General features: G+C 33.8%; 1 protein-coding gene across 7 annotated transcripts; it reads right to left on the minus strand.

The window, feature by feature from the left end:
* Window positions 1–1,942: 1,942 nt before the first annotated feature.
* Window positions 1,943–7,256, minus strand: LOC133671089 (uncharacterized). 7 transcript variants are annotated; one of them, XR_009834204.1, is made up of 9 exons: window positions 6,875–7,256; window positions 6,067–6,173; window positions 5,887–5,977; window positions 5,684–5,782; window positions 4,323–4,955; window positions 3,481–4,212; window positions 2,639–3,370; window positions 2,298–2,521; window positions 1,943–2,192 (listed from the first exon to the last, which is right to left on the minus strand). XR_009834204.1 is itself a non-coding variant. In XM_062091770.1 (8 exons), the coding sequence occupies exons 3-8, from the start codon at window positions 5,917–5,919 to the stop codon at window positions 2,396–2,398; spliced, it is 2,355 nt and encodes a 784-aa protein (XP_061947754.1). In that variant the 5' UTR covers window positions 5,920–5,931; window positions 6,067–6,158; window positions 6,875–7,256; the 3' UTR covers window positions 1,943–2,395. The 7 variants fall into 7 exon arrangements, 6 of the variants coding, with proteins under 6 accessions (XP_061947754.1, XP_061947738.1, XP_061947721.1 ...); XM_062091770.1 differs by having other exon boundaries at window positions 1,943–2,521; window positions 5,887–5,931; window positions 6,067–6,158; XM_062091754.1 differs by having other exon boundaries at window positions 1,943–2,521; window positions 5,887–5,938; window positions 6,067–6,158.
* Between the last annotated feature and the right edge of the window lie 7,156 nt (window positions 7,257–14,412).

The raw sequence follows: 14,412 nt of genomic DNA on the forward strand, positions 1-14,412 counted from the left end.
AATTATTTTTTAAAAAATATTATATATTATAATATCAATAGCGTACACAATTAATGGGAAAATCACAATTACTTAGTGCACATTTAACAAAAGCAATATTATTTTTTTATTAAAATTGATGTTTTGCTCCAAGAAACTCTTAAATCATTTATTTAATTAAAAAGATTAATAAACTTAGATTGTTTTTAAAATACATGAATTCTTTTAACTAGTTTACACCAAAGAAATTTCTCATGATATAAACAAATTGCCTAAAGATTTTGACATCAAATTAAAGGAGTTGAGTTGATCTATTCAAGGTAGCAAATTCATAATTATAAACGAAAATAAATATTTACATATATGTCATAATTTACTCATTCCAAGTCCCTAAATTTTTCTTTTCTTTTCAACAAACTCCCTCTTGCTTTGTTACTATTGGCTTCTCTTTTGATATGTTAGTCCCAACAAATTTTATTTTTTTATTTTTTAAATAAAGAGCAACGCTCTCTTTCAACGACAAAACAATTTTGAAAATGCCACAAGAAGTGCCGGCTAAGCCAACGAAGGTTTTAAGAAGTGTTTAATACATCAAACCCTTGATCAAGGCACGGTTAAATGAACTTCAAGATCAACCATCGGATCACCAACTGCTGATCACAGCCATTAAATACATCGAATCATATCCTATCCAACGGGTTCAAGAATGTTCAGCAATGCCGTCCCTGTGAAATGTATCGTAGAGAATCACCCATCATCACTTGTATTTATAATAACCCGCTCCCGCAGTGCTTGTGTCTGGGACCCACATTTCAGGTCCCTACAAGAAACACTTCTCAACAACACTGTCCAGAACAAACCCAATCCCACGCGCCCGTGAATTGAAATTACGCTTTTGCCCACATCTTGAGCCTTGTGCTTAGTTTGGCTGCACCATTTTTTTTTATTTTGGTTTCTGGCTCATGGATGAATGTTTTTTTATTATGAAAAGTCTTTTAAAATAAAATGGAATTATTATTTCTAATTTTTATATTTAATATTGTAGAATGTTATACTAAACCGAATTAAAAGGGAATACATGTGGTAATAATTAATTTGAAAGAGAAAAAATGACACTATTTCCAATTAATTTGAAAGAATTAAAAGGGAAGTTGATGATGCCATCTCTGGTGAGTGCATCTCCTTCTCCACTGTAAAATATTTGCTTTAAATTGTCAGCAAATTTAATCGTTATCTGTTCCAGGTTCAGAAGACTTGGAGACACGGAGACAGGGAAGACATGTTCCAGTTTAACAGAGATTTTTTAATCCTGGAAATCCAAGAGACTCTGATAAGACGCTTCAATCCACCGCAATGTTCTATCTGTAGTGTTTCCAGATGAATAATAAGACTCTGGGCGAGGAACGGTGTGAAGATAAATATCAGTTTGTCAAGATACCACAAGTTCAACATGTGGTATTTTTAACATGTTTTTAAAATATTAAATAAAAAAAATATTTTTAACATTAAAAACTCTTCTTTTTAAAAGTCTATTAGTTTTATTTTTATTCTACTAATCTTTTTTCCTTCTCAACATTGTTTTGAGATAGTTACATTTATAAATTAAATTTGTTGTTTATTTTCATTTGTATTATTAAAAATATTAAATTGAATATACGCTGAAAAAAAAAATTTACAATCTCAAAGGCAAACACTAATTCTTTTCAAAGTTAGAGGATTTATCCTTTTACTTATATATTGGAATTTCATATTCTGTCAATAAATTTGTAAATTGATTATATGTGTATATATATATATATATATATATATATATACACACACACACTCATTCACATGTATTTATATATATTCATGTAGAAACTATATTATTGTACGATACGCACAATAACAAGTTAACCACAAAGAATCCGTAATAGAAATAGAACATCAAAATGAGAAGAATAAGAATCCACACATTAAACAATAAGCACATAAATGAGTAAACATTATGCCTTTAGTTATTGAAGGTTCGGACACTTGAAAAGAAACACAAATGGGCAAACAAACAAAAGCCCTTTTTTTGGAGGTTCGCACAATAAATTACTAAACACACAACATTTCTGGAAGTTCACACAACAAACACATGAAATAAGACAAATTGTTATAGCTAATGAAACAGCTGGAATTACTTCCCACCAATGTCGAGTTGATCATCACATAAGTAACCAACCAACCTAATGCAAACATCAAGGACAAAGATCATCCAGTCATATCTTATTTGTTGATTTAATCCAACCATTTAAAGAAGCATAGAAGATAAATAGTTGCAGCCATATTACCTGCAAGAATGAATCATTAGCATGTTCTTCAAAGTCCAAAGTCCATATTAACTTATCATCTGACTCAATCATCTTGTAGCCTATATAATAAGATGGTGCTAAACAATATTAGCATGACCACCTTCATCCTCTTCCTTTTTCCATCCAAATCTTCGGGTCCACCTTCTAGCAGTGCTGGTTGGCACGGAGCAACAAGTGCTGGCATCCTCAGCTACTTGAGATACCTGCAAAACCAATTCAAGCATGACATACACATTCTAACTTGTAAGTCTTATTATTGAGGGAAACAAGAAATAAAAACACTTAATGAGAGGCAAGAAATCATGTCAAATATGCAGCACCTCTGATTGAGCACTCATTGAACCATTTGATGTAGTATCAAATTTTGTGGTCAGCTTTGGGCATCCATCCACCTCCAACTTCTTCAAATGAGGGAACAAGAAATTAGAACATCCGAGACTAAAGGAGGAAATACTTGGTAATTGTACAAGCAACAACTCCTGCAGATCAGGGAGCACCATCTCCTTCTCAATATTAGCAGGTGAAGCATGATCATCCTGCCCAAATACTCCCAATAATTGAGAGGATTTTCTCACTTTAAGTTTTCGGAGCTTTTTGAGACCTGAAGCCATGGCTATCGGGAAGAGACTCTTCAACTTGTTGCATCCTGTGATCTCAAGTCGACACAAATTAGGGAAGCATGAAGATTGGAGATCACTTCCTGAAAATATCTGATCCTTTTCATCATCATTATCCTTAGCAACGATTTGCTCCAATTCCTCACAAGCTGATATCTCTAGAAGTTTCAGTTGAACTAGACTAGCAATCATGCTGTCTGTGAATACATGTGTCAGTCTCTTACAGTCGTTCACCTTCAAAGTAGTCAAATTGCTCGGCAGGAGAACCTTCCATATACACCTCAAGTCTGGCAATAAGTTCAAGCGTAATGTTTCCAAACTAACGAGTGAAAGTTCATGCCCACCTCTTTTATTAGTTACCAAACGTCCAACTTGCATTAAATCTTGTACTCCTTCCAAGTTTCCAATATATATTTCTTTCAAATTCATAAACCCCTGCATCAAAAGAAAACAAGGGTACCAATTTGTTAGATGTAATTCATAGTAATTATTGCGCACTTTTAAAACTAAAGGAGAGGCAAGAAATCAAGTCAAATCAGCAGCACCTCTAATTGAGCACTCATTGAGTCATTTGATGTAGTAGCAGATTCTGTGGTCAGCTTTGGGCATCCATCCACCTCCAACTTCTTCAAATGAGGGAACAAGAAATTAGAACATCCGAGACTGAAGGAGGAAATACTTGGTAATTGTACAAGCAACAACTCCTGCAGATCAGGGAGCACCATCTCCTTCTCAATATTAGCAGGTGAAGCATGATCATCCTGCCCAAATACTCCCAATAATTGAGAGGATTTTCTCACTTTAAGTTTTCGGAGCTTTTTGAGACCTGAAGCCATGGCTATCGGGAAGAGACTCTTCAACTTGTTGCATCCTGTGATCTCAAGTCGACACAAATTAGGGAAGCATGAAGATTGGAGATCACTTCCTGAAAATATCTGATCCTTTTCATCATCATTATCCTTAGCAACGATTTGCTCCAATTCCTCACAAGCTGATATCTCTAGAAGTTTCAGTTGAACTAGACTAGCAATCATGCTGTCTGTGAATACATGTGTCAGTCTCTTACAGTCGTTCACCTTCAAAGTAGTCAAATTGCTCGGCAGGAGAACCTTCCATATACACCTCAAGTCTGGCAATAAGTTCAAGCGTAATGTTTCCAAACTAACGAGTGAAAGTTCATGCCCACCTCTTTTATTAGTTACCAAACGTCCAACTTGCATTAAATCTTGTACTCCTTCCAAGTTTCCAATATATATTTCTTTCAAATTCATAAACCCCTGCATCAAAAGAAAACAAGGGTACCAATTTGTTAGATGTAATTCATAGTAATTATTGCGCACTTTTAAAACTAAAGGAGAGGCAAGAAATCAAGTCAAATCAGCAGCACCTCTAATTGAGCACTCATTGAGTCATTTGATGTAGTAGCAGATTCTGTGGTCAGCTTTGGGCATCCATCCACCTCCAACTTCTTCAAATGAGGGAACAAGAAATTAGAACATCCGAGACTGAAGGAGGAAATACTTGGTAATTGTACAAGCAACAACTCCTGCAGATCAGGGAGCACCATCTCCTTCTCAACATTGACAGGTGAAGCATGATCATCCTGCCCAAATACTCCCAATAATTGAGAGGATTTCCTTACTTTAAGTTCTCGGAGCTTTTTGAGACCTGAAGCCATGGCTACCGGGAAGAGACTCTTTAACTTGTTGCATGCTGTGATCTCAAGTCGACACAAATTAGGGAAGCATGCTGATTGGAGATCACTCCCTGACAATATCTGATTATTTTCATCATCATTATCCTTTGCAATGATTTGTTCCAATTCCTCACAGTCTGATATCTCTAGAATTTTCAGTTGAATTAGACTAGCGATCATGCTGTTTGTGAATACATGTGTCACTCTCTGACACCTTTTCACCTCCAAAGTAGTCAAATTGCATGGCACGAGACCCTTCCATATACTCCTCAAGTCAGGCACAAGCAGGGAGGACAACTTCAATGTTTCCAAACTTGTAAGCCCCTGCATCAAAAGAAAATAAGGGTACCAATTTGTTAGATATAATTCCTAGTAATTTTTGTGCACTTCGAAACTATTATATAATTTTGTTAAAATAGATGAACCAATTATCCCCAATACCGAAATACTTATCAACAAGAAGATATAGATAGACAAGGCAACGGGTCATGGGAATATAAAATCATTATTTTTTTCATAAAAAAAGTGAAAACAAATTGTAAAAAAAATGAAAAAAATATTAAAAAAAATATGTTTTTTGAATTCAATACAAATTTGGTGCTTTTGAAGTTCTTGGAATGAGAAAATATTGTATTTAAAAAGAAAGTTTCAATTTTTACTTTTTAACTCTAATTGTTTAGAAGAAAAAAACCAAATACGAAGCTTTATTGTCCTGTCTAAATACTTTCCATTAATTGGCGGAAGAGCCACAATTTCACTCCTTTTAAATTCAGTGGATGGCTAAAGGATTTGCTAGCATTTATGCATTTACTTTAGTTTTAGAAATCTGAAGGAAGAAATAAGAAATTACATTACAGTAATTGATGTCTAACTTCCTAAGCCAATTTAAATCATCAATTAAATTCAGTGGATGGCTAAAGGATTTGCTAGCATTTATGCATTACTTTAGTCTTAGAAATCTAAAGGAAGAAATAAGAAATTATCACAATGTATTGAATTTGACAATTTAAATTTAAAAGGAAAAAATCAGGGGAGAAATATAAAGGACGTACTTGTAGTTGTGCCAACAAATTACCCAATTCTTCGTGGCCGTGATGCGTAGACATTTCAAAGACGGCAATTGGACAGCAAAATCCTTTGGACCAAAAAAGCTGCACTTTGAAAGAGACAATTTTCTTAGCTGAGGGAAGTCGATGATGCCATCTTTAATTTTAGACTTGACGATGATGTCATCTCCTTCTGCACTGTAGAATACCTGCTTTAAATTGCCAGCTGAATGAATCTCCATCTCTTCGAAGTTCTGAAGACTTGGAGACACGGAGACAGGGAAGACATATTCAAGTTTTCTTACAAGTAAAATAAGGATACAGAACGTGAGAGTGAGTCATTACAAGTAAAATAGGCATTGAGAGAATGAGAATACTAATTTTATTACCTTAATTTGTGAAAATATATGCGGAAAGCACCGGTACTGACTGCTCAATAGTAAAATATAGCGAGAGGAACAAAAGGAGAAGGCCTTTAGCTCTGCATGAAAGCCAGCTTCAAGAGCATCAAGGCAAGGTATAAGAAGAACGATAAACATTTAATTCCTTGTCCTAACATAACAATTATTTACACAATAGTTCATAGATCATTGTAATCCCTTTGTCCCCTAATCAATAGCTATCCATGCTATGTGTTAAAATTCACACTTACCCTAACAATTCCCATACAAAAAAATGCAATTTGATGACATAATTAATGGAACGAACTCAACAAAGGATCAATCTTAGCCAACTAAAATCTGTAATGACTATGTCTATCTATGCCATGAGTAAAAGTCACACTTATTTACACAACAGCTTTATCTAATGAAGCTGATTTGGTTTCAATTTTATTATCTTAATTTTAAACACTATTTTCCTCGATTATTAAGTAATGGGAATATCTAATCTATCCTTTATATATATATATATATATATATATATATATATATATATAGTTCATAGATCTACGTGCTTTTTCCATAAAACAAAGATAGAAATACTTTTTTCTTCTTCTCAAAACCAATAAAAAGAATTTCATTAGTGAAAGATAGCATACCAGCGATCTAACGAATACATTGAAACAAAATAGTTTACACTTATGAGTTTAAAGCAGCAATTCCCACAAAAATGCAAATTTATGACATAATTAAGATAAAAAGCATAATATAAAGATAATGACAAACAAATAAAAGAATAATATGTACAAGTACTCACCTAGCAAAGAGAGAAAGGAATGGAAGGCTGCTGATGATCACTTTGACACCTGCACGAATGATACTAGCTCCTCATCTCTTTCAATAACACATATAATTAATCTAAAGCTATGATCGGTAAATGCTTTTTTTTTGTTTTGAAAATTATGAATAAGGAGAAAAAAAAGAGACTTGCAAAGGAACTCCACAAAGGATCAAACTTAGGCAACTAAAATCTGCAATGACTATCTCTTGCATCACACACTCAAGTAATAAGACCTGCCCATTACATTATACAGAAAGCTAAAAGAACAAGGCTATTGATAGCATCCACCAAGGTTTTATTTCATTTCAGTCCTTTCATTTTTTTCTATTTCACCCTTCGATGCTTCAAATTGTTTTTTTTTTTAATTTGATTTAATAGGGTGTTGTTTTTCTCTTGAGTTGTTGTGATTACCCTCGCATATGCGCTATGCTGGGAATTACAATTACAAATTACAGTTTCAAATTTAGAAAACAATTAAGAGAAAGGACCTGTGACATGGAGATAAGGTAATCCAAGAAGCCAATAGATTGTCGTCACTTGTTCAACCTTATCTCCTCCTTTTTTTTTTAATGTTTTTTTATTGAATTTCATGAGTTTTGTTTGAAAATATATTAAATTAATATTTTTTATAATTTTAATATAAAAAATTTTAAAAATTATTCTCTTGTTTTACTGATTGAGGACCGTACAAGGAACTGACCACGTGCCTTAAAATCATGTTCTTGTTTCTCACTCTGTCCCCGCTTTTCAAAACACTCTCCTGTGCTTCTAATAATGGTGAGAAGATGTCATTTTCACGAGGACAATAATATAATGGTCAATAATGTTTTAAGAAGTTTGCATGTGATATTAATAACAAAGGTTCTCTCGTACGCGACTTTTTTTTTCCTTCAAGAAAATAAAATAATTTGAATGATTACTTAGATATTTTACAAGTATTTTTTTAAAAAATTAAATTTTATTTATTTATTTATTTTAAATTAATACTTTTAAAAAAACATCATATATTACAATATCAATCCCACACTCTTTTGGCATTCTTAATCTTTCTCTGATTTTACTTTTATCCTTTTCTTTTCTTTTTTGTTATCTTTATTAAAGCAATAATATACAAGAAAAAAAACCTCTTCAGATGGTTCATGTTCAAACCCTAAAATAGGTTTGATGGAAATATAGAAATTAAATTTTATTTATTTATTTTAAATTAATATTTTTTAATATGTTTTTAATTATTTTATATGTTGATGTGAAAAAATTTTTAAAAAAATATATTTTTTTAATGTATTTTCAAATAAATTTTTTTTTAAAAATCAATAACTATCAAACTCCTAAGCACACTTTAAATTCATGGATTATTAGATTATTGCATCAATTTAGATTAATTAATTTTAATAAAGAAGCATATTTTTGTAAAAAAAAGAAAGTTTCTTAATTTTAACTTGATTAAATCTAGATTAGATCTGGTTGGTTCAGCTGAATTTTCAACTTGAAAAAAAAAACATAAAGTTAGTTTGCAAATCCTTTGATTTGAGTAGGCGTCATCAAGGTGGATGAAGGAGGAAATCTACAATCAGCAACATCCAGAAGATATCACCAATCTGGAAAAAAAAACAGCAATTAAGCACCGCATCAAAAGACGAGGAGCTAAAATTAACCCTCTAATAATTAAACACCCTAGGAGTGTCCCAGAAAGCCTTTGATATTTTAATTGCGCATTTAAAGCTTATCAATCATGAAGTAGTTCAGCTGACGTTAGTGTCTCGTAATCTAACTTCTACTAGTTTATTGAACTGTTATTTATTGGATAAATTTTTTAAAATGTAAACAAATATTAAAAGCATGGAGAATCTTTTAATTATATTATTGATTTAATAAGTTAATTTTATAATTTAGTTTTTTTATCTAACTCAAGTTTTTAATTAAATCATATAAAAATTAACTTTAATTAAATTGATTGATTTTACAAATCAAAATACAATCTTAATGATTGGTAAAAACATGACTTAATTTTTAATAAAACTTTTAAAATGATAGCTTTTTTTTTAAAAAAAATATACCATTAAACTATATGGGTGTTATCAATTTTGCACCCAATTTATTTTTTATATTAATTTTATTACTAAACTATTTTGATTTTTCATAGAAAGTAAAAAAAAAAAAATAGCGTGAGTCTCAACCTAGATTAACTTGTCAAACCCGCAACACAGGCCATGAGATTGTGATAACATTATAAAAAATAAATCAAAAAAAATTATAAATCTCAATTTTCAATAAACTTATTGTTAAAGGTTGAAATTGAAAAAAAAATCAATCTAAAAATATTATACAATAAAAGACCTGAGTCTACACGACTTAACTCGCAAAATACATGATTTGAGTCATAAAATTAGGATAACCTCATAAAAATCAAACCAATATAAATCATGAAACTTAATTCATAATCAACCCAATGTTTAATGATAAAATTAAAAAAATACCAATTATAAAAAGATAAAAAAAATTGAGCTAACTCGTCAAACCCGTAATACGAGTTATTAGACTTAGCTAACCATATATAAAGCAAACTATGATAAATTATTAAGCCCAGTTTCCAATAAATTAAATGTTAAAATATAAAATTAGGGAAAGAAATATAGATTTAGAAAAACAAAAAACATTATTGGAATGAATAGTGTTTTGTGATGCGGTAAATAGTAAAGTCACCACCTCTTTTAGTTTATAGTGTAAAGAGACTGAGCTAACCATATATAAAGTAAACCCACAATAAATTATTAAACCCAGTCTCCAATAAACTAAATATTGAAGTATGAAAGTAGAGAAAGAAATATAGATTTAGAAAAAAAAAACAAGTAAAAAAAAAACACTATTGGCGATGCAATTTTTTTAAAAAAATTTAAGATTTTGAGCATTGACTCGAGATAAAAAAATAAAAAGAAATGAAAAAAAACTGAGTCAAACTTGGTAAATATATTGAATCCATGATGTCGCACGTCAAAAATCCGCGCGGCGTCGGCTGTCGATTATTTTTATTATTTGTGTTTGGAATGGTTCATTGGGAGTCGTCACCTAGTATTATGGTCACTAGGAACCTATGGTCTGTGAGAGTCTGAGTAAGGGACTGGTTGTGTAAGGGGAAGACACGTCACCCCTAATGCATTCTATCTAAGGTAAGCTGCATTGTTGTTTGATAATTTTTCTAGGTCAAGTTTCTATTCGTTGGTCGTTTCTAAGGTTCAACGTAGATCTCCCTTCGTGAAGGAGTCTCTACCTTATTAGGTTAAATCCTAACCATTCTAAAGTCTGAATTTTAAAATTGCTTTTATTTACACCTTGTATTTTTAATACCCGAGGGTGTACTTTATCATGTAATTTTACACTCCACAAATATTAAAGTCTACATTTGGATCCTAAAAAAGTTGAAATAAAAGTTTTTGACATTTTGGCCAAACCCTAATGGATGATCATAAACTAGTCATGATATCTATTTTTTTTTTAATTTTTAAAACGTGAGAAAGATGCAAAAATTTGTATATATTTTTTGGAAAAAATGCTTGGAAAATTATTTAGGACTTGGTCGTATCCATAAAATAATTTTTTTAAATTTGTTTTTGGAGAAAACCAGGTATTTTAATACCAGACTTGTATCTTAACATGTAAGTATACAACCCAATATCAAGCAACCTTGGTAAAAAAATTTTTTAAGAAAAACACAATTTTTTTGAAATGATTTTTAAAATTTTTTTGAATTTTGTTTTGAATTTTTTTAATATATAATAATTATTAATTAAATTTATTTATTTAATTAAATAAAACTGTGGGCCGGTTCGGCCCAAACCCTTGGTCCGGTCCAGGACCCTTGGGTTAGGTCGGTCTCAGCCTAACAGATCCTATTCTTTTTTTTTCGGGCCGAGCCAGGCCCAGCCGCTTGGGCTAGGCCAGAGCCGGTCCGGCCCAAAGACAACAGTTAATTAATTAACCGCTGCCGCTGCATGCAGAAACGAATTCTGCATGCAGCGGCATGCAGAGGAATGAAGAAGAGAAACGACCGAGAGGAGGGGAGAATTTACCTGGCGTGGGGGAGCTGGTGGTGCAAGGTGGTGGCGAGGCCGACGGTGCACGGTGATGGCTGGAGTCACAGTGGAGAGAGGGAGAGAGGAAACCGCAGTGATGGAGGAGAGAGAGAGAGGGAGGTGTGGCTGACTTTGGGGCGTTGCTGGTGATGGGTGGGAGTGTTAGAGAATAATATAAATCATATCCTGAGACCTCACCTAAAAGCTTAAGCTTTTAGGTTGAGATGGTTTTTTGACATGGTATCAGAGCCTTGATGACCAAGTGGTCTCGAGTTCGAATCTCACCATCCCCATTTATTTGATAAAAAATTAAGCATAAGGTAATGTGGGCCTGTGCAAGTTTCAAGCCCAAAAGGTTTTCACTTGAGGGGGTGTGTTAGAGAATAATATAAATCATATCCTGAGACCTCACCTAACAGCTTAAGCTTTTAGGTTGAGATGGTTTGACAGGGAGGTGGTGCACGGTGGGAAGGATGGTGGCGCGCTCAGTGGTGGCGGCTGGAGGCCACGACAAAGAGAGAAAGGAAGGAGGGAGACTGTTTTTTCAGTAAAACCGTGTAGAAGACATGATTTTTTGTCAACTTTGAGATTCGTTTTCTTCCCCCTTTGAGCATGAAAATTGCTCCTATTTATAGGGTTGGAAAGAGGGCAATCTTGTCTTCAATGGGGAAAAAATCTCAGCCCTTGATTTGACCTGAGTGATCCAAACCGTTGGCTCAAATTGGGCACCTCGAACTGCCCAATTTGCAGACTGCCCGAGGTGCACACTTTGGGCCAATAAACGGAGCGGTTTGAAACCTTTTTGACCCGACCGGACCACTCCCCGCGATAGAGGGGTTCTAGGTGGCCATGTTGGTGCATGCGTTTTCGAATTTGGGGTACAAACGAGGCAGAAAACATGGCTTGAAGTCGGCCACTCGGGCAGCTCAGTGGAGAAGAAGATGAACAGTACCAGGCGACTCCTGCCCCCTTTTTTTTCTTTTAACCCATGAAACGGCGTCGTTTTTCCCAAAACGCGACGTTTCATTTAAATGAAAACTGGAGCCAAAGTGCCAGATTTCACATCAGTCCTTCCTCTTGCGCGCGTTTTGCATTTTGGTCCTTGGTCTCGGATTGCTTCAATTAAGTCCCTAATTGGCTGTTAAACTTTCAATGTCTTCAATTTGGCCCCCCGGATTTTGTCAATTGGGCCCCTGTAGTTTGGCGCCTCTTGCAGTTTGGTCCTTAGCTTTGGATTTTGTCAATTTAACCCCTAATTGGCCCCAAAACTTCAATTTTCTTGCAATTTGGCCCCTAATTTCAATCAATTAACTTGGTAAAAATTAAATTTGGTCTCTTAAAATTCCAATCTTCTCAATTAAGCCTAAATTAGGCTCTCAAACTTAATTTTTCACCAATTAAGCCCCAAATAAAATTAATTTGACCCATTCAAAGTATAATTAAGTCCTTACACTTAATTAAATCCTTCATTTGGACCTCAATTAATTCTTAAACATAATTAAAATTTAATTTGGCCCATGATTAAATCAAATTGGCTATTAAAAATTTAATTATGTAATTGGTCTTAATTTTTATGCAAATTCTTCCAATAATCATTTAATTTGATCTTGAATTTGCATTTTTTTTTTCCAATTTTGGGCACAATAAGGTGCCAATAGGTCTTAAATCTCCTCCAAATATTGCAACTTGACTTTCCGACATGCTTTCTCCACGTTACTAGCCTTTATTATTATTTTTTATCTTTTTTTATTTTTTTATTTTTTTAACAAAAGAGATTTATTTTGGGGAATAACCCAGAATTGGGTTATGACAGTTGCCCCCCTCTTTACAAGGCTTACGATAGAAAGTCTCGTCAGAGACTTTTGAGAGTAGGCGTTGTAAAGATGAAAAAGACGTTAAGGGCTACAAAGCGCACTAAGAGTAAAAACTGGAAGGTCATTTTTTTTCAAAAATTCAGAGATTTTGAAGTGGTCGAGTTATCACGAGTGACCTACCCGGGAGAAAAGCGATGGGTGACTTTTTCATGTGAAAAACACACATTTTTCAAATAGATTTTTTTGATGAAAAATACCAAGATTTTTCAAAGAGGTCTTGTTGTGTGGGGTGACTTGCCCAGGAAAGGTTTTGAAAAATACAAAGATTTTTTCAAAAGTGTGAAAATTTTTAAAGTGATCTTGTTGTGTGGGGTGACCTACCCTGGTGAATATTTTAGAGGTGGTGAGAAACGCAAGAATTTCTCAAAATAGTTTCGTTATGATGGGCTAGCGGCCCAAACGAAAGTTGAAAAGAGTTTTCAAAGAGGTCGGATTGTGATAGGTGACCTACCTAGATGAAAAACAAAATGTCTAAAAGGAAGACATGATAAGACTCGAAAGGGAATGAGGGCTGAAAAGTGCACTCGAAAGGAGGTAGGGTTAGAAAACACACTAACTAAGACGGTCAAGGACTCTTAGGCGCACTCAAGTAGAAAGAAGATAGGGCTAGAAAGCATACAATCTGAATGATGAGGGCTCAATACCCGCTCAAAAGGGAGGTGATGGTAAGACACTGATATGTCAAGGATGCATCGTGATCAATATGCATGTATACTTACCTGATAAATTAGGTCCCCTCTTCGTCATGGTGTCTTTCTTTTCTCAAAAGTTGGAGTGTCTGACAGTAAGCTTTGATGGCTCTCTTCACTCTTGCTTACTCGAGTCACATCTTGTGATCTTGACCCTCGGGCAGGATATGACATCAATATACATCTTGTCCCTCAAACCTTTATCTGAAGAGATTTCCAGCTCAACCCAACACTTCTATTTTCTTAGAAAGGGGAAACATGGAGCCAACCCTATGTGTTTTGGTGAATTGCCCTCCAGTTTGATCATGCCCTCAAGTATTCAAGTCAAGTTTGAGGGTGAGGCTAAGTAAAGGAAGGTTTGGTTATTTACAAGGATTTGTTTTCATACCGAATTTTTGGAATTTCAAAGCTATTCCTGAAACAGAAATCATTTTGACATCGATTCAAAGCAGACTCATTCTAAAGAAATTCAAGTGATTCCTATGGAGAGGTTTTCAGATGTGATGAAAACTTTTTATTTTGATTTTGGTGAAAATATGAAGAACACGAAGTGACATCTGGTTGGTCATGAAAGGTTGAAATATCAATTTGAGGGTTATCGAGAACCGTGTTTCAAGCATTCATTTTATTTGCATGAATAATGATTTGGTTTCGCATGAGAAAACAATGCCTACCGATCCAGATTGCTTGCCTTTGATCAGAAAGGGCTTGATTAGGCACGTAATGTAGGCTTAGGCTATTGGCTATGAAGAAAAATGACATTTGTAGGCTCAAAAGGTGTTTAAGGGATTTTAAGACTAACGATCACTAGTGTTTGTATCCCAACTTTTTGTTCATACATTTCTGGACCTTGGATTTGATTTGTAAAATGGTCCACGGTG

This window comes from Populus nigra, chromosome 1, assembly GCF_951802175.1.
Source record: "Populus nigra chromosome 1, ddPopNigr1.1, whole genome shotgun sequence".
NCBI lineage: Eukaryota > Viridiplantae > Streptophyta > Magnoliopsida > Malpighiales > Salicaceae > Populus > Populus nigra.